This window comes from Salmo salar, chromosome ssa24, assembly GCF_905237065.1.
Source record: "Salmo salar chromosome ssa24, Ssal_v3.1, whole genome shotgun sequence".
Taxonomy (NCBI): Eukaryota; Metazoa; Chordata; class Actinopteri; order Salmoniformes; family Salmonidae; genus Salmo; species Salmo salar.
The window spans coordinates 24,953,229-24,978,423 of record NC_059465.1 but is presented as its reverse complement, the minus strand read 5'-3'; the positions used below and the strand labels follow the sequence as shown (position 1 = coordinate 24,978,423).

General features: G+C 43.2%; 1 protein-coding gene across 1 annotated transcript; it reads left to right on the top strand.

The window, feature by feature from the left end:
• The first annotated feature begins 7 nt into the window (after window positions 1-7).
• Window positions 8-23,459, top strand: LOC106585468 (intraflagellar transport protein 81 homolog). The gene is made up of 19 exons (XM_014171700.2): window positions 8-101; window positions 228-831; window positions 1,049-1,152; window positions 2,260-2,440; window positions 3,085-3,174; window positions 3,307-3,372; window positions 3,674-3,784; window positions 4,061-4,145; window positions 4,800-4,963; window positions 5,123-5,218; window positions 8,608-8,754; window positions 11,883-12,032; window positions 14,030-14,158; window positions 15,894-15,983; window positions 17,819-17,905; window positions 18,125-18,196; window positions 18,298-18,383; window positions 18,780-18,825; window positions 21,667-23,459. Exons 2-19 carry the CDS (start codon window positions 688-690, stop codon window positions 21,847-21,849), a joined length of 2,031 nt encoding a protein of 676 aa, XP_014027175.1. The 5' UTR covers window positions 8-101; window positions 228-687; the 3' UTR covers window positions 21,850-23,459.
• The last annotated feature ends 1,736 nt before the right edge of the window (window positions 23,460-25,195 follow it).

Genomic DNA, 25,195 nt, shown 5'->3' with positions numbered 1-25,195 from the left:
GTGTCCAGTTTTAAAGACGCAAGCACGTCGAGAACACAAAAGATAAAGCCAAGCTGCAAAACAACTCTGGAAAATATGATTATATGGTCTATCTATAATATGTAAGTAATAATGTAGACTAATCTTTTGCTATTTTGAAATATTAAAAACATAAATGTTGTATTGCGGTAAGTATGCTACAAACCGCCTGAAATAATGATATTTGTCTCCATCTACTGGTACAAAAGAGAATTCCAGACGGACAAGAACCCGCATGCAACTCTGCGTGTGCACTTGGCAGAATCTTGCGCAGCATGTTCCACAGGCTGAACCCACTGCAGGCTGACCCTCTTGAACAAGCCGAAATACTTCCTGTTAGCAACCAGCTCGAGGACGCTTGTGTCTGGTTTCCAAGACGGATTGCCTTGTGACTGTACACGTTGTCTTTGCGGTTTAAAACGAGTTTTTCTCAAAAGAAACAAGGGGACAAGCCAGCTGGCCACTTTGTGCATACGAACTGGCTTGTCAGCGTGTAGCTAGCTATGCTTCAAGCTATCCACCTCGGAAAGTAACGGTAGCTAGGCTAGTAAATAGCTAGCAAGCTAATGCTAAGGTTGATTCTGACTTTTTGCTAGCTAATCGTCTTGACCAGCTTGCAGCTAAAGTTCTTTACCTCGCAATAACATTAGCTGACCAGTTGATTTCAAGATGAGCGAGCAACTTAAATTTATTGTTGAGCACCTGAATAAAGACCCCTTCAAGAAAAACTTTAACCTGATCACGTTTGACTCACTGGAGCCAATGCAACTTCTGCAAATTCTCAACGATGTTCTGGCCGAAATAGACCCTAAGGTGAGACAAATTATGTTTTGCAATGAACACAACAACCTCATACTTGATCACGAGTTGTCCAGTGGTGTATACAGTTGTCCCAGTTGATATTATGCCTATAATGGTATTATCTTGATGATGACACCTGCCCCATTTGGAGCCCCACTACTATTGTGTTTACCAGTCACCTAAAGTGTGTGTAAAATGTGTGAATTACTTCATATTTTATTTATTTCAGCAAACTATTGATATACGTGAAGAAATGCCTGACCAGACAGCAAAGAGAATGTTCACTCTGCTGGGGATGTTGAAATACAAACCACTTGGGAATATGTCTGAGCCGTAAGTATTCTTCTGATCGAATCAAATCAAACTTTATTTGTCTACAACAAGTGTAGACTTTACCGTAAAATGCTTACTTACAAGCCCTTAACCAAAGTGCAGTCCAAGAAGAAGAAAATATTTACCAAGTAGGCTAAAATAAAAAGTAATAATAAAATGTAACACAATAACGAGGCTATGTACAGGGGGCACCAGTACCAAGTCAGTGTGCAGGGGTACAGGCTAGTTGAGGAAATCTGAACATGTAGGTGGGGGTGAAGGGACTATGCATAGGTAACAAACAAACAGCGAGTAGCAGCAGTGTACAAGAGGAGGGGTGTCAATGTAAATTGTCCGGTGGCGATTTTTATGAATTGTTCAGCAGTCTAATGGCTTGGGGGTAGAAGCTGTTGAGGAGCCTTTTGGTCCTAGACTTGGCGCTCCGGTACCGCTTGCTGTGCGGTTGCAGAGAAGTCTATAACTTGGGTGACTGGAGTCTCTGACAATTGTATGGGCTTTCCTCTGACACTGCCTTTTATATAGGTCCTGGATGGCAGGAAGCTTGGCCCCAGTAATGTACTGGGCCGTTCGCACTACCCTCTGTAGCGCCTTACGGTCAGATGCCGAGCAGTTGCCATACCAGGCGGTGATGCAGGTCAGGATGCTCTCGATGGTGCAGCTGTAGAACCTTTTGAGGATCTGGGGACCCATGCCAAATCTTGAAACTTGAAACTCTCGACCTGCTCCACTACAGCCCCGTCGATGTTAATGGGGGCCTGTTCGGCCCGCCTTTTCCTGTAGTGCACGATCAGCTCCTTTTTCTTGCTCACGTTGAGGGAGAGGTTATTGTCCTTGCACCACACTGCCAGTTCTCTGACCTCCTCCCTATAGGCCGTCTCATCGTTGTCGGTGATCAGGCCTACCACTGTTGTGTCGCGTTTGGCCACGCAATCGTGGGTGAACAGGGAATACAGGAGGGGACTAAGCACACACCCCTGAGGGGCCCCAGTGTTAAGGATCAGCGTGGCAGACGTGTTGTAGCCTACTCTTACCACCTGGGGTCGGCCCGTCAGGCAGATTTCAGCATTAGAACACAGAGTGTTTACTGTCTTCTCTTTTTAAATACAGGAGCAGTTTCAGACAGGGCCTGGTGACTGGCAGTAAGCCTGTGATACACCCTATCCTTCACTGGCTGCTGCAGAGGATCACAGAGCTGAAGAAGAGAGCTTACTTGGCTCGCTTCCTGGTTAAGCTGGAGGTGCCTGCTGAGTTCCTGCAGGATGATGTCATCACTGACACCTATCACCAGGTTTGTTTAACATTGGGCAAATTCGTTGGCCCGCCATGCAAAACTATTTGCCCACTGACTTCAAGGTGGAAGCATAATGCTGCATTTATAACCAAGTGGGAAGGTGATGCATTCACGTGTTTTGAACTCATTCAGAAACACATATTGACTCATGGCCAACAAGCTGCATCAACCATAAACTAAAAGTACAGCTATAATGCTTGCAACCAAATTATGGTGTTTAAAAAAAACATATTAATAGATTGCTTTTTATAAATAATGTTTTGCTGTTTCATTTAACTGTCGAAAATGCTGTTCTACCTTAGTAGGTGATGTCAGAGGTCAGCATGTGTGAGAAGTCCGAGCTCAGGGATGATTTATGAGTTTCCCACTAGAAATTACCATTTGGAGGGATGTTCAAGTAGATTTTTCCTAGTCATACGTGGTAAATACCACCTTCCCACTAGATTATGAATGCAGCATAACATTTAACATGGGGTCATGGCTCCTCCTCTTGCTAGACTAAAGAGATCACACAATGATGCCATGATTAAAACCATTATTTTATTATTTAAAGGTCACTGTGTGTCAGACAGATGCTATGTGAGGCATAACTGAGAAATGTGATTCGTAGTTTCATAGTGTTTGATCTGTTGTTTTTGTAGTATGAAGAATTAGTGGAAGGATTCAAGACCTACCACAAGGAGTGTGAGCAACTGAAAAGCTCTGGCTTTTCCACTGCAGAGATCAGAAAGGTAAAAACGGGAACAACATTTTATGTATTCCACTCATCACTTGGTATCATATGGAATTCTCTTAAGTTAAGCCACAGATGGGGATATGTGCACAGACACAGTGCTAAAACACAATCTTTTCCCTAACCTCAGGACATTGGTGCTATGGAGGAGGAGAAGGACCAGCTGATCAAGCGAGTGGAGAGGCTGAAGAAGAGGGTAAGGCATGCAGGCAGTCTGTTTGAGGAAGCCCACCCTGTCATTATGCCTGGAACTCACAGGGATTCACAGAGTAATGAAAGCATAACCTCTCATACACGCCAAGAGATTCCTCATGGTAATGAGACTAGACAGGCATCTGACAGGCTCAATGCTTCACCCTTTTACAGGGCAGATGAGTAATGGAGCGATCATTTAGTGGGTCATACTTTTAAGCCATGCCAGAAGGGGGAACTGAGTCAGTGGCAGTGGCTCCTGGCAGTCGTGTGAGGTGAAACACAGTTTATTATGTGTCCAACAGGTGGAGTCAGTGTCCAACCACCAGCGGATGCTGGAACTGGCCAGACAACTAAGGGTGGAAAAGGAGAGAGAAGAGTCTCTGGCTCAGCAGAAGCAAGAGCAGAAGAACCAAGTAATGAATTGACTTTTCTTAGACAAAACAGGACGTAAATTAGACTATCTTTCCAATTTACAGGCTTTGTTATCCATATGATCAACTTGACTGCATACAGAGTACAAATAAATGATACAGACTTTAGGGTAAAGGTCTACATGTTATCACAGATTGTTGTCAATTAGATTTTCCAAATTCACCTACAAGTAGATTTATAAGCATGATGTTGGTTAAAACTTGATGTTGTTTTTTTTAGATGCTGATAAGTATGTGTTGTCATTTGGACATGTTCAGCTTTTCCAGGCAGAACAGAGACTGCAGAGATCTCAGCAGCAGCTGAAGGACCTGCGACAGGCAGCAGCAGATGCCAAGCCAGAGAGTGAGTAGGCATGTTCTGCATCACCCTCAACGCCACAGCTGGTTGAAAGGTCAGGTACACATCAGATCAGGCTGAATCTCTGTTAATTGATTCACATGTATTAAGGCCCTGTAATCATGCTGATCTTTGATGTGCTCCATTGGAGCTCACCATATGTGGACTTGCCTCTTTTTTTGTTGTTGTCCTGATCTACTAGTAGCCTTTTTACAATCACACAGGAGATTTACACATTTACAGTTAAAAAAAATTCAAAAGCAAAGAAAGACAGACATGAGACCTTGGTGTGTGGCACACCAACAAAGAATTTGACAATCCAATGACTCAAAATTTCACATATCAAAACATTTCCTAATGTGACTATTTTGTAACGGTTTTCAGTCTCATATAGGCCTACTGTGCATCAGAGCTCAACAGCAGCATTTAAGAGCACAATCTATGTTGAGGTTACATGCCCTTGAGTTAGTTAATTTAGACAGTGTTTTGCATATACTCTTGATCTTGTCTAATTTAAATGATTATGATGAACGGGTGTCTCAAGTTTAAGATGTGCATATTACCCTCCTTCTATGAGCAGGTGTGCCTCATTGTTTTTCAAAGAATGAGGTATCCTGATCAAAGGTGTAAGAACGAGCTTTGTCTTTGTCACTGTCTCAGGCTTAATGAAGAGGCTTGAAGAGGAGATCAAGTTCAACTCCTACATGGTGTCTGACAAACTGCCCAAGGAGCTGGAGAGTAAGAGGCGGATGGTGCAGTACCTGCAGAAGGTGGTGTCTGAGCCGGCCATGGGCCAAGCTGAGCTTGGGGAACTAGAGGACAAGGTGAGATATCGCTACCTACCTGGGCAATTAAGCTATAGAGCTTTGCAAGTTTGGTAAATTTGGTTCACACATATTACAATAAGAATGACTGACAATAGCCAAAAAGTTTGTTTCTGACAAATTGAAAGTTTAAGACTGACTGTTCCCCACTTTGTCCAGATTCGAGAAATCAACATTGAAATAAACCTGCTGATTGAGAAAAGAATGATGCGAAACGACCCCATGGATGATAAACTGTCTCTTTTCAGGCAACAGGTGATTATTTATTTTTTTCTTATTTTCTATTATCACATTCTTCAGAGATACAGTAGTGTTATTATTATATGACATAACACCAGCAATTACGTAGGATGAATTTTGTGTAATTTTCAGAATGCCATTCTCTGTCATTGATACTAAACTCAGCAAAAAAGAAACGTCCCCTTTTCAGGACCCTGTCTTTCAAAGATAATTTGTAAAAATCAAAATAACTTTACAGATCTTCATTGTAAAAGGTTTTAACATTGTCTCCCATGCAATTAATGAACATGCACCTGTGGAACAGTCATTAAGACACTAACAGCTTACAGATGGTAGGCAATTAAGGTCACAGTTATGAAAACTTAGGACACTAAAGGGGCCTTTCTACTGACTCTGAAAAACACCAAAAGAAAGATGCCCAGGGTCCCTGCTCATCTGCGTGAACGTGTCTTGGGCATGCTGCAAGGAGGCATGAGGACTGCGGATGTGGCCAGGGCAATAAATTGCCATGTCCGTACTGTGAGACGCCTAAAACAGCGCTACAGGGAGACAGGACGGACAGCTGATCGTCCTCGCAGTGAGAGACCACGTGTAACAACACCTTCACAGGATCGGTACATCCGAACATCACACCTGCGGGACAGGTACAGGATGGCAACAACAACTGCCCAAGTTACACCAGGAACGCACAATCCCTCCATCAGTGCTCAGACTAATAGTCTGAGAGAGGCTGGACTGAGGGCTTGTAGGCCTGTTGTAAGGCAGGTCCTCACCAGACATCACTGGCAACAACGTTGCCTATGGGCACAAACCCACCGTCGCTGGACCAGACAGGACTGGCAAAAAGTGCTCTTCACTGACGAGTCGCGGTTTTGTCTCACCAGGGGTGATGGTTGGATTTGCGTTTATCGACGAAGGAATAAGCATCACACCGAGGCCTGTACCCTGGAGCGGGATCGATTTGGATGTGGAGGGTCCGTCATGGTCTGGGGCGGTGTGTCACAGCATCATCGGACTGAGCTTGTTGTCATTGCAGGCAATCTCAAAGCTGTGCGTTACAGGGAAGACATCCTCCTCCCTCATCCTGAGATGACCCTCCAGCATGACAATGCTGGAGGGTCACTGCTCGTTCTGTGCATGATTTCCTACAAGACAGTAATGTCAGTGTTCTGCCATGGCCAGCGAAGAACCCGGATCTCAATCCCATTGCAGTGCCGCTCGGCAGGGTCGTGTTTCAGAAGACGCACGGCTCTCAACCTTCGCCTCTCCCGAGTCCGTACAGGAGTTGCAGCGATGGGACAAGACTGTAACTATCAATTTGATACGACGAAATTGGGGCGAAAAAAGGGGTTACATTTAAAAAAATATATAATTAATAAGAGATTTGCACACTCTTGGCATTCTCTCAACCAGCTTCTTGAGGTAGTCACCTGAAATGCATTTCAATTAACAGGTGTGCCTTGTTAAAAGTTAATTGCATTTGAGCCAATAACTTGTGTTGTGACAAGGTAGGGATGGTATACAGAAGATAGCCCTATTTGGTAAAATACCAAGGCCATATTATGGCAAGAACAGCTCAAATAAGCAAAGAGAAATGACAGTCCATCATTACTTTAACACAAGGTCAGTCAACACTTTTTTGGTTACTACATGATTCCATATGTGTTATTTCATAGTGTTGATGTCTTCTATTATTCTACAATGTAGAAAATAGTAAAAATAAAGGAAAAACCCTGGAATGAGTAGGTGTGTCCAAACTTGACGTATTCAGACCCTATTACTTTTTCCACATTTTGTTACGTTACAGCCTTATTCTAAAATTGATTACATTAATTTCTTTCCTCATCAATCTACACAGAATACCCCATAATGACAAAGCAAAAACAGGTTTAGACATTTTGGCTAATTTATAAAAAACTGAAATGACACATTTACATAAGAATTCAGACCCTTTACTCATTACTTTGTTGAAGCAGCTTTGGCAGCGATTACTGTACAGCATCGAGTCATCTTGGGTATGACGCTACCAGCTTGGCGCTGTATTTGGGGAGTTTCTCCCATTTCTTCTCTGCAGATCCTCTCAAACTCTGTCAGGTTGGATGGGGAGCGTTGCTGCACAGCTATTTTCAGGTCTCTCCAGAGATGTTAGATCGGGTTCAATTCTGCGCTCTGGCTGGGCCACTCAAGGACATTGAGACCTGTCCTGAAGCCACTCCTGCGTTGTCTTCGCTGTGTGCTTAGAGTCATTGTCCTGTTGGAAGGTGAACCTTCGCCCCCAGTCTTAGGACCTGAGCGCTCTGGAGCAGGTTTTCATCAAGGATCTCTCTGTACATTGTTCTGTTCATCTTTGCCTCAATCCTGACTAGTCTCCCTGCCACTGAAAAACATCCCCACAGCATGATGCTGCCACCACCACCCTTCACTGTAGGAATGGAGCCAGGTTTCCTCCAGAGGTGACACATGGTATTCAGGCCAAAGAGTTCAATCTTGGGTTCATCAGACCAGAGAATCTTGTTTCTCATGGTCTGAGAGTCTTTAGGTGCCTTGTGGCAAACTCCAAGCGGGCTGTCATGTGCCTTTTACTGAGGAGTGGCTTTCGTCTGGCCACTCTACCATAAAGGCCCGATTGGTGGAGTGTTGCAGAGATGGTTGTCCTTCTTGAAGGTCCTCCCATCTCCACAGAGGAACTCCGGAGCTCTGTCAGAGTGACCATCGGGTTCTTGGTCACCTCCCTGACCAAGGCCCTTCTCCCCAGATTACTCAGTTTGGCCAGGCGGCCATCTCTAGGAAGAGTCTTGGTGGTTCCAAACTTCTTCCATTTAAGAATGATGGAGGCCACTGTGTTCTTGGGGACCTTCAATGCTGCAGAAATGTTTTGGTACCCTTTTCCAGATCTGTGCCTCAACACAATCCTGTCTCGGAGCTCTATGGACAATTTCTTCGACCTCATGGCTTGGTTTTTGCTCTGACATGCACTGTCAACTGTGGGACCTTATATAGACAGGTGTGTGCCTTTCCAAATCATGTCCAATCAATTGAATTTACCACAGGTGGACTCCAATCAAGTTGTAGAAGCATCTCAAGGATGATCAATGGAAAGCTCAATTTCAAAACTCATATAGCAAAGGGTCTGAATACTAATGTAAATAAGGTATTTCTGGTGTTTACTTTAAATAAATGTTCAAAAATGTCTAAAAACCTGTTTTCGCTTTATCATTTTGGTGTATTGTGTGTAGATTGCTGAGTTAAGAAAATGTTTTAAATCCTTTTTAGAGTAAGGCTGTAACGTAAACAAAATGTTGAAAAAGTCAAGGGGTCTGAATACTTTCGGAAGGCACCATATATATACTGGCTGTATCTGTATTGACTGTATCTGTAATAATATGACTGGTGTGGCTCTTCAGGCATCGATTATAACTCGTAAGAAGGAGGCGAAGGCGGAGGAGCTGCAGGAGGCCCGGGAGGAGCTAGCTGCACTAGACCGAGAGCTGAATCAGAAGAACAGCCAGGCACGAGACCAGGACGGAGATGAGGTCATCCGGGGAGATGAGGTAACATTACAGTAACTAACCGCCTTTCACAGCTCAATACTTTTGTCTGAACATCATCATCCACACCAATAGTAATCACCTTCCTCACCAGTCAATGTCTGTGGAATAGGGTCAGATACTTTTTTTGGGGTGATTCAAATATTGTCATTTTGCAGCAAAAAGACTGCTACCATTATATATAATCTGCTCAGTATTCACTAGCAACGTTGTACAATTGCCCAACGCTCAAAACTGAACATCACTGTCCAAAATTTCTCAGAAGATAGTAAAATGCATCAGAGATCATATATTTTCCATCTTTAGGGGTAGATTGATTAAACATTCTCCTGTTTGCTTACGTCTACTCCGATACATAAACTTTGTTGATAAGGGTGACGTGCGGTAGTTGTGGATCCCAGTGAACATGAGACGCTATTTCTGCTCTTATGTAAACATAGTGGAGCTCACAGGCTAATGCTACTTATCCCTGTTCCCCTCACTCTCCCACTTTCCCATGCAAGGTTAAAAATAGACCACAACAGGGACTACCCAGAACCAGGACAGTATTTAACAAACTGTCTGAAATGTATTTATTTTTATATCTCTTGTGTAAATATTCTTCATTAATTCAGCAAAACAAACTAGTTCAGTGTAAATCCTTCAACTAACTTTGACATCTATGGAGGATATTTTACCACAAAGAAAACAAACTGACATGAGGTTTTGTTTATATTTTTTACTTTTACCCCTTTTCCGTGATATCCAATTGGTAGTTAGTCTTGTCCCATCGCTCCAACTCCCCTACGGACTCGGGAGAGGCAAAGGTTGAGAGCCGTGCGTGCTTTGACGCCATGTTTGGTTAGATCACTTAGTATAAACCATTGGCAGAGAAAGGTCTCTCAAATTTGAGTGCCTTTTTGCCTCTGCAACATAGTGCCAGGAGCCATCACTCCTGTGTGTCAGCACACCCTGTGCCTGGCTCTATAAGATCAAGGATAAAGAGAACGACCACTCTTCACATCTCAGACTAAGCCTGTTCCTGTTTGCAGCGTGACCTTTGGCCATTAACAGGTCTATATAGTTGGTGGTAGCTGATGCATAGGGCATGTGCTGTACCCATATGTTGTCTGAGTGGTTTATGGGCAGGCGTTCCACACTCAGTGAAAACATTGCGCTGACAGCTGGACAGGCTGGCGAAGCACAGGAGCTGCATGTCTGAAATAGCATCCACTTTCTCCCTGCTCTCCTCCATGCCCTGTTCAATGTGTGTGGTTTCATCTGCTCCTCTGGATAATGAGTGAGTGTGTTTGATGTGAAAGGAAACTCTAAACCTGACTTTTTCTCAGTATGGTAACAGTAGGTGAGAACAGGATGGAAGGGGAGTCAGGGGATTTATGGTAAATGGAAAGGGTCTAGTCACACTGGGCTTATCAGTCTCTCCTGGGGTCCATGGGTCATCGTGGAAATGAGCACCTTATCAGAGGTATTTTCCATTATGCTGCTAACATGTCATCACATGTCACTCAGCAACTGCTCATCCTCAGTTAGCTTGCTTTTACACCCACTACAAACTAGTCCACCATGTTGCTAGTGTTCCATCATTACATACACTGAGTGTACAAAACATTAAGAACACCTTCCTAATATTGAGTTATTGGCCTTAGAACAGCCTCAATTTGTCGGGACATGGACTCTACAAGGTGTCGAAAGCGTTCCACAGGGATGCTGGCCCATGTTGACTCCAGTGCTTTCCACAGTTGTATCAAGTTGGCTGGATATCCTTTGAGTGGTGGACCATCCTTGATATACATGGGAAACTGTTGAGCATGAAAAACCCTGCACCATTGCAGTTCTTGACACAAACCTACTACCATACTCCGTTCAAAGGCACGTAAACCCTTTGTCTTGCCCATTCACCCTTTGAATGGCACACATACACAAACCATGTCTCAAGGCTTAAAAATCCTTCTTTAACCTGTCTCCTCCCCTTCATCGACAATGATTTGAAGTGGATTTAACAAGTGACATCAATAGGGGATCATAGCTTCCACCTGGATTCACTAGGTCAGTCTGTCATGGAAATAATAATGCTTTCTGTTCACTTGCACCCCAAATTCCTCCAATGTAAATAACAGATGTATTTGCTCAGTCTGGAAAAGCTATTCACCCTGACAAAATGGATTTCACATATAGTAGGTTACTGCTATTTATAAATATGCTCAGTGCATATACTGTATGGGCACAATGTTTCATTACCTATTATAAACTGGGTGGTTCGAACACTGAATGCTGATTTGGCTGAAAGCCGTGTTATATCTGACCGTATACCATGGGTATGGCAAAAAATAAAATTGTACTGTTCTAATTACGTTGGTAACTAGTTTATAATAACAATAAGGCACCTCTGAGGTTTGTGGAATATTGGCCATATACCACAGCCCCTCGGGCCTTACTGCTTAACTATCCCAATGTGCTGCATTTTCCAGAACTATCCGCCTGTCCTGAGTATGTGTGTGTCTGACACAGGGTCATGATAAATAGTTCAAACCCTTCAAAGTTGTGTTGGATAACTTAGCAGCTGTTTTGGGGACATATTGTATGTGACGAGGGAATGCTACGCAGCCTTATTCTGGCTGCTAATTCCCTCTCAATCTTATCTGCCCTTGATGTCCCAATATTAAACAAACCATACATTCTTGCGCACAAGCCATGCATGCCCCAAGTGACTTACAGGACATTTTCTGGGATTCTCCAGAAGGAATACATTTTGACATGCACAGGAGTCTGAGGCACCTCGACCCCCCCCCAGTACTGCCTCACCCTCAGCATTTGTCTTCTCCAAGAACATTTTACATTGTTCCATCACTGCTGGATACTAAGCCACATTACAGTAACTCTCTCTCTCTTTTTCACACTCCCCAACTCACTCTCTCAGACATGGGTCATGTCTGTCTCAGTAGAAACTGAAGGGGATGACCTTGCTTCAAGATGTGGTTTCCCTTGTGTATTTACTTTTTCTTCACTGATGTTTGATCTGTGTGGGAAGAAAGTTAAAAAAAATATATATTTTTTTTATGTTGTCATTTCTGTCTCGTTCCATTTCTCTTAGCATATCTTTCATGACAATAGTCTCTCTTGATTCCTCTCAGTTTAAACGTTTTGTCGGGAAACTGCGCAGCAAGGGGACGGTGTTCAAGAAGAAGCGGCAGGAGATTACCGAGCTGAGAGCTGAGTATGGGGTCTTGCAGCGGACAGAGGAAATCCTAAAACAGAGGCACGAGGTCGCCCAACAGCAACTGGTAACTATGCACCACAGCAATCCCCTTCGCAGCAATCCACCCTACCACCCTACCTGCCCCCCTCCATACCTCATAGAAGCCCCTGTATGTGTATAGTGGGACACTTACCTTTCCATCCTGCCCTTGATCATGCAATGTACATTAACAGTAAAGTGACAAACCTTCCTGGAAATGACTTCACACCCCGTTCCCTCCCAGCTCCTGACTTGCTAATAGCCTGGCTGACACAGTAAGGGCTGGGCTGCTGCTATTTGCGATGGCTGCATTTGCTCTTCTCTCTGTGTCTGACGCTGGTATTTTTTTAAATCAGTGGATGTTAGGGTCTGAGCCCTCTCTCCTCTCACCACCTGCATTCCTGTTCCCATCACTCACCCACCCAGTCACCCCAGTCCAACTGTTACCCCTTCAACCTACAACTATGAACCATTTGCTGCAACAATGTTGGTTATAGCCTACTGTATAACCCAAAACTCACTAGAAGCCCTGCTTGAAACTGTGAACTATTCATATCAGAACCAAATATTACAATGTAATATATATATATATATATATATATATATATATATATATATATATATATATATATATAATAGACCACACACACGTCCTGCTATCTCAACCGCATGTAATCTTCTCTTCTTGGAGAACAAAGTGGCCTCTACTCCCAGGTGTTGAGCTGACCCCTGCCTGTTTGTGTGGACACAACCCTTCACAGTGCTTAGAGCACAGGCGCCAGGGGTCATTTCAGGACGAGGCTCCATGCTGCTATATATCCTCCCAGACAGGGAGGGAGTAACTCAGTCACTGTTTCAAGTTGTATTAGTCGTATGTACAGGATGCACATGGTAAACACCGTCCAATGAAATACTTACTATCAGGTTCCTTCTCGACAATAGAACAACAATAATAAATAATAAAAGATAAAAACATAAAGTAAATTTCAGTAGAATAGAATAGTACATTTTAGCGTAAGCATAATATAGGAAGGCACAATTTATAGTCCAATATTTACACATGTATCAAGGAAGGGGGGATTGGGGCCAAGTGTTTAAATTGTGCAGTTGTGATGTGTGTGTAGCATGAATGTGTGGGTGGATGTCTGTGTGGGTGGGTGGATGTCTGTGTAGGTGGGTGTCTGGGTGGGTGTCAGTGTGGGTGGATGTGTGTCTGTGTGGGTGGGTGGGTGTCTGTGTGGGTGGGTGGGTGTCTGTGTGGGTGGGTGGGTGGGTGGGTGTCTGTGTGGGTGGGTGGATGTCTGTGTGGGTGGGTGGATGTCTGTGTGGGTGGGTGGGTGTCTGTGTGGGTGTCTGTCTGTGTGGGTGGGTGGGTGTCTGTGTGGGTGGGTGTCTGTGTGGGTGGGTGGGTGTCTGTGTGGGTGGGTGGGTGGGTGTCTGTGTGGGTGGGTGTCTGTGTGGGTGGGTGGGTGTCTGTGTGGGTGGGTGTCTGTGTGGGTGGGTGGGTGTGTGCATGCGTGCTAAGGTGTGGAAAGTCAGTGCAGGTGGTCACTCTAGTTCAAGTGTTCAGCAGTCTGATGGCTTGTAGATAAAGTGTCTCTGAGCCTGTTGGTATCAGACCTCATGTTCTGACACCGTCTGCCCAACGGTAAGGGAGAGAACAGCCCGTGGCTGGGGTGTGTGGGGTCCTTGATAATGCTGCGGAACTTCCTCAACCACCGTTTCTGAGTCATAGCTATAGGCTTACATTTGTTGACATGGTGCAAGCGAATCATTAACAATTAAGTCAGATGAGCCACTGTATACATTACATGGAGGTTTACTCATTGCAAATTATTAACTTGAATTCACTGATTTCATCTTACTGCCTTGCAGCTCATGTGGGTGTAGACTACATTGCTCAAGTGCCATTTGCCTCAGGATTCTAACACTGGACACAATCGCATAATTTTATGCTGCTGCATTACAAGGCTGTCATATTTGGTGTAGTTACTGATGTGTCACCCCATATGCCCTCTCATGCTCTTATGGTGGTCCATTTAGCAATCCATGGAGGCACAGAAGGGGATCTCTGGGTACAGTGACACTCAGGAGGAACTGGAGAGAGTGTCAGCCATCAAGAGTGAACTGGACGAGATGAAGGGGCGCTCGCTGGACGACATGTCAGAAATGGTGACTATATCAGGGGATCGGAGCCACTGTCTGAGTAGCATGTCACTTTACCACAGTGACAGATCTTTCCCCACTCCAGACCACCCATACTCAGTCACAGGATCATGCTGATTGCTTTCAGATGCTCCTTCTAATGGGCTACACAAACACAGCACAATTTGTTTTACCAGAACTGTCCTAGTCCTGTTTTGTTTGTGTCATTGATTTATTTGCATTGACTTAGTGACTTGATACCTTTTGAAATACCACTTGTGCGTAATTAATCTGTCTTTTGTGGGGAAAGGAAGAGTAATTGCTGAGTTTTAAGCCAAGTTGGATCACCAAATCACTCTGTTTTATCAATCTGTCATCCCATTGCATTGAAGTCCAAATAGAACCAGTTGCAGCCGTTTAGGCCCCAGTCCAAGATGTTTTTGAAATTATTTAAAGGGTAGACAGGGCTTATGGTTAAAGCTGGCAGCTTGCACACTTGTGCTGCTGCCAATGATTCAAACATTCCTGGCTGTAACCATAAAGTAGATTTTGACTCACTTCACAATCTCCTGTTTGGCCTTAGATAGCTTTGCCTCTGAATGCACACCCTGTAAGGCCCCTGCTTGTGTACAACACAGGTGACATAAACTCAGCAAAAAAAGAAACATCCTCTCACTGTCAACTGCATTTATTTTCAGCAACTTAACATGTGTAAATATGTGTATGAACATAACAAGATTCAACAACTGAGACACAAACTGAACAAGTTCCACAGACATGTGACTAACAGAAATGGAATAATGTGTCCCTGAACAAAATCAAAAGTAACAGTCAAAATCAAAACAAAATCTGAACAAAAGTAACAGTCAGTATCTGGTGTGGCCACCAGCTGCATTAAGTACTGCATTGCATCTCCTCCTCATGGACTGCACCAGATTTGCCAGTTCTTGTTGTGAGATGTTACCCCACTCTTCCACCAAGGCACCTGCAAGATCCTGAACATTTCTGGGGGGAATGGCCCTAGCCCTCACCGTCTGATCCAACAGGTCCCAGATGTGCTCAATGGGATTGAGATCCGGGCTCTTTGCTGGCCATGGCAGAACACTGACATTCCTGTCTTGCAGGAAATCACACACAGAACGAGCAGTATGGCTGGTGGCATTGTCATGCTGGAGGGTCATGTCAGGATGAGCCTGCAGGAAGGGTGCCACATGAGGGAGGAGGATGTCTTCCCTGTAACGCACAGCTTTGAGATTGCCTGCAATGACAACAAGCTCAGTCCGATGATGCTGTGACACATCGCCCCAGACCATGACGGACCCTCCACCTCCAAATCGATCCCGCTCCAGAGTACAGGCCTCGGTGTGATGCTTATTACTTCGACGATAAACGCAAATCCAACCATCACCCCTGGTGAGACAAAACCGCGACTCGTCAGTGAAGAGCACTTTTTGCCAGTCCTGTCTGGTCCAGCGACGGTGGGTTTGTGCCCATAGGCAACGTTGTTGCCGGTGATGTCTGGTGAGGACCTGCCTTACAACAGGCCTACAAGCCCTCAGTCCAGCCTCTCTCAGTCTATTGCGGACAGTCTGAGCACTGATGGTTCAAGACAGGGTCCTGAAAAAGGGACGTTTCTTTTTTTGCTGAATTTATAATGATTATTATGGTCATAGTCATCTTTAACTGACATTTCTGTGGATTACTTTTCCCACCAAATCAGGATGTTGGCAGATGGGTAGAAATATGTGATGCTTTTTTTCAGGTGAAGAAACTGAACTCAACGATAGTGGAGAAAAAGTCTGCCCTTGCTCCAATCATAAAGGAACTGAGGCCTTTGAGACAGCAGTGTCAGGTGAACGTCACACGCTATAAAACTTTGTCTGCAGTTTCATCTTCAAATTGTGTCATTACACAGAGCTGTGTCTATAGAATAAGCTAAATGTACAGTACCAGTCAAAAGTTTAGACACACCTACTCATTAATGGTCTTTTCTTTATTTTTACTATTTTCTACATTGTAGAATAATAGTGAAGACATCAAAACTATAAAATGGCACATATGGAACACATGTGGTAACCAAAAAAGTGTTAAACAAATCAAAATAGTTTTTAGATTTTTCAAAGTAGCCACACTTTGCATTGATTTGCATAGCTTCGCACATTCTTGGCATTCTCTCAACCAGTTTCACCTGGAATGCTTTTCCAAGAGTCTTGAAGAAGTTCCCACATATGCTGAGCACAAAGAAATGCAATCGCCCAAATAAATGCTTCAGAGTTCAAGTAACAAACACATCTCAACATCAACTGTTCAGAGGAGACTGCGTGAATCAAGCCTTCGTGGTTGAATTGCTGCAAAGAAACCACTACTAAAGGACACCAATAAGAAGAGACTTTCTTGGGCCAAGAAACACTAGCAATGGAAAGCATTCCAGGTGAAGCTGGTTGAGAGAATGCCAAGAGTGTGCAAAGGCTGGTAACTCTAATGAACTTATCCTCTGCAGCAGAGGTAACTCTGGGTCTTCCTTTCCTGTGGCGGTCCTCATGAGAGCCAATTTCATCATAGAGCTTTATGATTTCTGCCACTGCACTTGAAGAAACTTTGAAAGTTCTTGAAATTTTCCGCATTGACTGACATTCATGTGTTAAAGTAATGATGGACTGTCGTTTCTCTTTGCTTATTGAGCTGTTCTTGCCATAATATGGACTTGGACTTTTACCAAATAGGGCTATCTTCTGTATACCACCCCTACCTTGTCACAACACAACTGATTGGCTCAAACACATTAAGAAGGAAAGAAATTCAACAAATGTACTTTTAACATGGCACACCTGTTAATTGAAATGCATTCCACTACCTCATGAAGCTGGTTGAGAGAATGCCAAGAGTGCAAAGCTGTCATCAAGGCAAAGGGTGACTACTTTGAAGAATCTCAAATATAAAATATATTTTGATTTGTTAACACTTTTGGTTACTACATGATTCCATATGTGTTATTTCATAGTTTTGATGTCTTCACTATTATTCTACAGTGTAGAAAATAGTCAAAATAAAGAAAAACCCTTGAATTAGTAGGTGTGTCAATTTTTGACTGGTACTGTACAACCACAGATTAAAAAGCATTAAACATCATGACATGAGGCCAAGAGATTTGACAAAAGAAAGGGGGGAAAACCCTGAGGCATCAGCCAGCTGCTGTTGACTTCATTCAGGATTTTTGTGGAGTCCATTAACGATAATTGAAACATAGTCTATGTGTATAGTGTACGACAGGGAAAGCACCTCACATCTCTCAGCTAAAGCTGGGGATCATATTTTCCAGATTGTGTTCCCTGAGTTGGTTGACCATCATACTGGCTAACATTTACTAATGATGAAAAGTTACGTCAGAAATGTATGAATATACTCAGCTAGAGCTTAGGCGTAAGTAAAACGGAGCAAATACATGGGCTTTGATCTGATAATGATATGAAAGGGGTTGGGAAAACTAGAACTTTTGCATACATAACATTTTATAATGGTGAAAAGTATTGTCATTGTACTATTGTCTTTTTAAATGCTATAGAATATATCCATTTATGTGTATTTCTTTGTGTTCATGTATCTGTGAATGTGTATTTCTTTGTGTTCATGTGAATGTGTATTTCTTTGGGTTCATGTATCTGTGAATGGGTATTTCTTTCATGACAGGAGCTAACTCAAGAGTATGAGGAAAAGAAGGCCCAGTATGACAGCTGTGCTGCAGGTCTGGAGAGTAACCGATCCAAACTGGAGCAGGTATAATATGAATGCTATGTGTAGACCCCTGGCCTATCTACTAACACACCCAACAGATCAGCATATCACCACATATCAAATCTTCTCTATTTACATCATTGGAATGTGCTCTGCGCGAGGACCAGTTCAGTACCGCCATAGCAACAAGCATCTGATGCTTCAGGCCTAATGCTTCAGTTTCTTACTGCCACATGTTTTCATTCACCACCTCCATTGCAGGAGGTGAGAGCTCTGAGGGAGGAGATGGCTCAGGAGGAAAACCGATACCACTATATCAACTGCATGAAAGAGGTAAGGGGTTCAGGTAGCAAACAACCCCTCCCCCAACACCTGTTCTGTGACCGTCAACCAGAGCTCTCTCTCTCTCTGCCCATCTCTCTCGCTCTTCACAGATCATTGAGATGCAAATGCAGCGAGCAGCAGAGGAAATGAAGGCCTACGTGTCTCCTGATCCGCAAGAGAGGAGGAAGACCATCAGGTGAGTCTGCCAGCTGCTTAGGATTTCTATTACCGCAGTCACCTCCATATGCTACGATTACAACACAATGGGTGCCTACTGTATGCTACTGTTGCCACCCACCTCCCCCTATACCTCCCTCAAAGGACACACTTACAGTAGTCTGTTAGTAGATTCACCCTCATAGGTCACCCTCATTTCCAAGTGTGTCCAGAAGTATTGCTTTGCTATAGAAAAATATGTAAATATATTTATATTACTGGTTTAATAAAATATGTTATGGATGTTTGCAATGTTGTTATTCAACTACCAGGTAGTATTTTCCTTGTAAAACTCACAGTAATGTCATAATAGCAGCATTGAGCTTGCGAAAGTTTTAAAGCTCACATGAACTCTGACCCTCTGGCTGTTTCACAGGGAGCAGTACATGAAGAACATTGCAGAACAGGAGTCCCTGGGCAAGGTGAGCAGAGAGGTGCTGTTTGTGCTTTGTCAGGGTGCAGGCACGGTGCCAATCCTGTGCTGCACTGGCATCTGAAATGGATCCCCTGCAAACACAGGCACCATACTTTGGGTTCCTTCCTTCTTCACCCTGATAAGAGGGATGCCAGAGAGGAGGAAGGGTATGGCAGAGGGGGCTCAGCTGCATTCCTGCTAAACCATTTGGCCCAGTAGACAAGCTGTAATGTAGACGTGCTGCTGCAGTAGACCAGCAGTGGAGGCTCCTCAGAGGAGGAAGGGGAGGACCAACCTCCTCAGTGAATTTCATAAAAATTGTGAAACATTAAAAGAGTAATCCTTTTTAAATAAAACTATACAAAATATATTCACGTCAAAAATAATTGCTTAAAACACACTGTTATTTATGAAGATCTACAGTAGCTTCAACAGCACTCTAGGGTTGCACCATGGTGTAGCCGAGAGGACAGCTAGCTTCCATCCTCTCGGTACATTAACTTCAATACAAAACCTAGGAGGCTTATGGTTCTCACCCCCTTCTATAGACTTACACAATATGCTGTAATAGAAATAAGGCCATGCTCAGTCAAACATTTTTACGGCACCGACCACCACTGCACACCAGTATAGGTGCAGCTTGTATAACACAATGTCCATCCTTATCACTGGAGCAGCTGGAGGGATGCATGCTGATTTCTCTCTACCCTAGCTCTGTCCTAGTCCTCATCTACATTTCCCCACCCCTGTCACATTCGTGACAAGCTACTTCTTTTTTAGGGTTATGAATAGGCTATATGCTAATTCCTCTAAGTAGTAAATATTTGGTTGGTCAAGCTTCCTGTTAATTTATAAAAGGATGGCTTGCCTTGCAACTTATAATGAAAAGGTACCGTAATTTCCGGACTATTAAGCACACATGAATATAAGCCGCACCCACTGAATTTAAAAAATATATATATATTTTGAACATAAATAAGCCGCGCATGTCTATAAGCCGCAGGTGCCTACCGGTACATTGAAACAAATTAACTTTACACAGGCTTTAACGAAACACGGCTTGTAACAAAAAATAAAAAATTAGCAGTAAGCTTTAGTTGTCTTTTTGCACTGAGTCAATTCCTCAAGCTGCTTCCTACTTACTCAACAGCCAGTGGAATCCCGTGGCGCGATATTCAAATACCTTAGAAATGCTATTACTTCAATTTCTCAAACATATGACTATTTTACACCATTTTAAAGACAAGACTCTCGTTAATCTAACCACACTGTCCGATTTCAAAAAGGCCTTACAACGAAAGCAAAACATTAGATTATGTCAGGAGAGTACCCAGCCAGAAATAATCACACACCCATTTTTCAAGCTAGCATATAATGTCACATAAACCCAAACCACAGCTAAATGCAGCACTAACCTTTGATGATCTTCATCAGATGACACTCCTAGGACATTATGTTATACAATACATGCATGTTTTGTTCAATCAAGTTCATATTTATATAAAAAAACAGCTTTTTACATTAGCATGTGACGTTCAGAACTAGCATACCCACCGCAAACTTCCGGTGAATTTACTAAATTACTCACGATAAACGTTCACAAAAAATATAACAATTATTTTAAGAATTATAGATACAGAACTCCTTTATGCAATCGCTATGTCCGATTTTAAAATAGCTTTTCGGCAAAAGCACATTTTGCAATATTCTGAGTAGATAGCTCGCCATCACGGGCTAGCTATTTTGACACCCACCAAGTTTGGCACTCACCAAACTCAGATTTACTATAAGAAAAATTGGATTACCTTTGCTGTTCTTCGTCAGAATGCACTCCCAGGACTTCTACTTCAATAACAAATGTTGGTTTGGTTCAAAATAATCCATAGTTATGTTCTAATATCCTCTGTTTTGTTCGTGCGTTCAAGACACTATCCGAAGGGTAACGAAGGGTGACGCTCCCGGCGCGTATCGTGACAAAAAAATTCAAAATATTCCATTACCGTACTTCGAAGCATGTCAACCGCTGTTTAAAATCAATTTTTATGTGATTTTTCTCGTAAAAAAGCGATAATATTCCGACGGGGAAACCCTGTTTTCGTTCAAAGACTAAAAATCTCAAATGGACTCTTCACGTGCATGCGCGCCCCCGTCTCATTGTTCTCTGATCGACCACTTACCAAATGCGCTACTGTTTTTCAGCCATGGCCTGCAAAGTCATCATTCAACGTTCTGGCGCCCTCTGAGAGCCTATGGGAGCTGTAGGAAGTGTCACGTTACAGCAGAGATCCTCAGTTTTCAATAAAGAGAGTGTAGAAGGCCAAGATATGGTCAGAGAGGGCACTTCCTGTTTGGAATCTTCTCAGGTTTCTGCCTGCCATATGAGTTCTGTTATACTCACAGACACCATTCAAACAGTTTTAGAAACGTTAGGGTGTTTTCTATCCAAATCAAACAATTATATGCATATTGTAGTTTCTGGGCAGTAGTAATAACCAGATTAAATCAGGTACGTTTTTTATCCGGCCGTGCAAATACTGCCCCCTACCCTAGAGAGGTTAACCCGTTCGGCAATTTCATTGGTCTAATGAAAGCTTCATGCCGCCAAAAAACTGAGCACGTCACAGAATGTGTTTTTTTGGAGAAAAAATTATTGAAAGCGGGAAAAATCCATATATTAGCCGCGTCATTGTTTAAGCCGCGAGGTTCAAAGCCTGGGAAAAAAGTTGCGGCTTATAGTCTGGAATTTACGGTATTCAACTGAAAAAGGCAATTTAACAATGCTGATCATACACTGTATGCATGTTGGGCTGACATTAATTCGCGGGTCTTTCCCTTTGGACAACAACAGAAGTTGCGTGAGCAGCAGAAGACTGTGAGGGAGAGCCATGGGCCGAACATGAAGCAGGTGAAGATGTGGCGTGACCTGGAACAGCTGATGGAGTGCAAGCGCCAGTGCTTCCTGAGGGCCCAGAGCCAAGCCTCCATTGGCCAGGTCATCCAGGAGGGTGGTGAGGATAGGCTGGTGCTGTGAGGACGAGGAGAATATTAAAGCAGGGCCAACTCTGGTACACTAAGCTCTACCACAATGACCAGGACTTCTCACTCGTCTAACTACTGTACTTAGTTAGCCAGTTATAGTTAATTAATCTGTTCTGTTTGTCTTGCATTATATCTATTTTTAGGTGAGATAATTACTCTTCATGTATCAAAACTACTCTGCTTTCATCGCCTACAGTTTAAAGGATTCCATTCATCCAATCTGTGTAAATCCTGGTTTAGTTAGTGATTTGTGTTTTTTGTAAATAATCCCAAAGTAGGATTCAGTTTAACTGATTTATCCCCTGTGAGGAACACCTTTCTGGTGACGATATTGTGAGAGTTGCCTGATGAATCCAGAACCAAAGGGACACATGTACCAGGAGGTTTCAGCCAGATAAGATGTTTAACCCTCTCTGGCCCTCTGACTTTAAACAAATCCACAGCCTCCATTTTAAGAATACAGCTTAAATCTATGTGTCTAAAGATAACAGCGTACAATGTGTTACACTTGGGATGCAACTGCACTCAGTTATTTTGGGAAACAACAGCCACGACCTTGGGTAAAGGAGCTTGCCAATTTTGGAATTCAACTGGGCCTCTGGTTCAGATGGGACAGTGCAGAGTGAACTAATCAAGCATCATTTTCTTGCATCTTTTACTTTGGTGAAGTCTATTTCTATGTAACACCTTTATTTGTTCCATAAATTATACTGAACAAAAATATAAATGCAACATGCAACAATTTCAAAGATTTTACTGAGTTACAATTCATATAAGGAAAACAGTCAATCGAAATCAATTCATTAGGCCCTAATCTATGGATTTCACATGACTGGGCAGGTGTACAGCCATGGGTGGGCCCATGGCTGTACATCTGCCCACTTGGCAGCCAGGCCCACCCACTGGGGAGCCAGGCTCAGCCAATTAGAATTAGTTTTTCTCCACAAAGGGCTTTATTACAGACAGAAATACTCCTCAGCACCACCACCCCCCCACTCAGACGATCCCGCAGGTGAAGAAGCCGGATGGGGAGGTCCTGGGCAGGCGTGGTCACACGTGGTCTGCGGTTGTGAGGCCAGTTGGACGTACTGCCAAATTCTCAATTTTTTGGGAGGGATCTTATGGTAGAGAAATGAACATTCAATTCTCTGGCAACAGCTCTGGTGGACATTCCTGCAGTCAGCATGCCAATTGCATGCTCCCTCAAAACTTGAGACATTTGTGGCATTGTGTTGTGTGACAAAATTGTACATTTTAGAGTGTCCTTTTATTGTCCCCAGCACAAGGTGCACCTGTGTAATGATCATGCTGTTTAATCAGCTTATTGATATGCCACACCTGTCAGGTGGATGGATTATATTGGCAAAGGAGAAATGCTCACTAATAGGGGTGCAAACAAATTTGTGCACAAAATTTAGAGAAATACACTTTTTGTGCATATGAAAAAAAAAAAAGGTTTTATTTTTCAGTTCATGAAACATGGGACCAACACTTTACATGTTGAGTTTATATTTTTGTTCAGTGTATATATTTTATGAGTTACATAATATCCTGTTGTACTTCTCATTTAACTTTGTTCATAAAAATATATTCTTATAGAGATTCTCTGGAACTTTTGTATACTTATTAGCGAGTAGTTCTGAAAGTAGGCCACATGAGCCAAAAGTGGTTCGTTAAAATTGCATACTACGTCACATATGTGCAGATATGTACACCACATCATTGCTCTCCCTCTGCTGTGCGCATCTTGCTAGCTGTCACTCAATTGGTGAGGTGCTGAAGCTCATCGGCTAGAACTCGAATTGCTAGGGTGTTGGACCATGTGGGGGGAAATGTAGAGAAAATGTCACATTTCAGAAAAACAGTCGCTTTCAAACTAGGGATTTCGTGGCTAATTGAGGTAAGATAGTAATTCTGCTCATAGAATATGCATTTATTAACTACACCTTGACACATCCAGCCCAAAGCGGGAGGTTTAAAAAATACTTAGTAGTCACCAAAGTTCCGGAGCATGTATTTAATACGATATTTGAAGTTTATTGATATTTGGTTGTATTTCTGTCTGACTAGTCACAGCCGTCTAAAGGGGATAGATAACAATCAATGATAAATCAAACTGACCGGTCATCCTTGGAATATATCTCCCATTCACAAATCAATCATTCTGAATACCTGTCTATAAATGCTGATGTGAGTAAGGGGACTTGTCACTTGCCGTACCCATGTCTTAGCTTTGACTATAGCGTGGGGACTTGAAGGGGGCATTCACGCATGGTAATTTCCACCCCCCTCCCCTCTCATTCCTTCCTCTGGGTATAGCATATACACTATATATAGAAAAGTATGTGGACACCCCTTCAAATGAGTGTATTCTGATATTTCAGTCACACCTGTTGCTGACCGGTGTATAAAATCGAGCACACAGCCATGCAATCTCCATAGACAAAAATTGCCAGTAGAATGGCCTTACTGAAGAGCTCAGTGACTTTCAATGCTGTTATTGTGAAGAACAACAACGGCTCAGCCACGAATTGGTAGGCCACACAAGCTCACAGAACGGAACTGCCTCTGGAAACAACGTCAGCACAAGAACTGTTCGTCCTGAGCTTCATGAAGTGGGTTTCCATGGCCGAGCAGCCACACAAAAGCCTAACATCACCATGTGCAATGCCAAGCGTCGGCTGGAGTGGTGTACAGCTTGTCGCCATTGGACTCTGGAGCAGTGGAATAGCGTTCTCTGGAGTGATGAATCACGCTTCACCATCTGGCAGTCCGATGGACTAATCTGGGTTTGGCTACCCGCCCCAATGAATAGTGATAACTGTAAAGTTAAGTGGAGGAGTAATAATGGTCTGGGGCTGTTTTACATGCTTCGGGTTAGGCCCCTTTGTTCCAGTGAAGGGAAATAATAATGCTACAGCATTCAATGACATTCTAGATCATTTTGTGCTTCCAACTTTGTGGCAACAGTTTGAGGAAGGCCGTTTCCTGTTTCAGCATAACAATGCCCCCATGCACAAAGTGAGGTCCATACAGAAATGGTTTGCCGAGATCGGTGTGGAAGACAACATGTAGCCTAGTGGTTAGAGCATTGGGCCAGTAACCGAAAGGTTGCTAGATCGAATCCCTGAGCTGACAAGGTAAAAATCTGTCGTTCTGCTCCTGAACAAGGCAGTTAACCTACTATTCCTAGGCCGTCATTGTAAATAAGAATTTGTTCTTAACTGACTTGACTAGTTAAATAAATAAAAACCTTAACTAGCCTGCACAGAGCTCTGACCTCAACTCCATCAAACACCTTTGGGATGAATTGGAACGTTGACTGTGAGCCAGACCCA

Coding starts and splice junctions, on each gene's coding strand:
- LOC106585468 (XM_014171700.2), top strand. CDS start 688: ATGAGCGAGCAACTTAAATTTATTGTTGAGCACCTGAATAAAGACCCC. Junction 3,785..4,060: donor AGCAAGAGCAGAAGAACCAA/GTAATGAATTGA, acceptor GGACATGTTCAG/CTTTTCCAGGCAGAACAGAG. Junction 5,219..8,607: donor TGTCTCTTTTCAGGCAACAG/GTGATTATTTAT, acceptor GTGGCTCTTCAG/GCATCGATTATAACTCGTAA.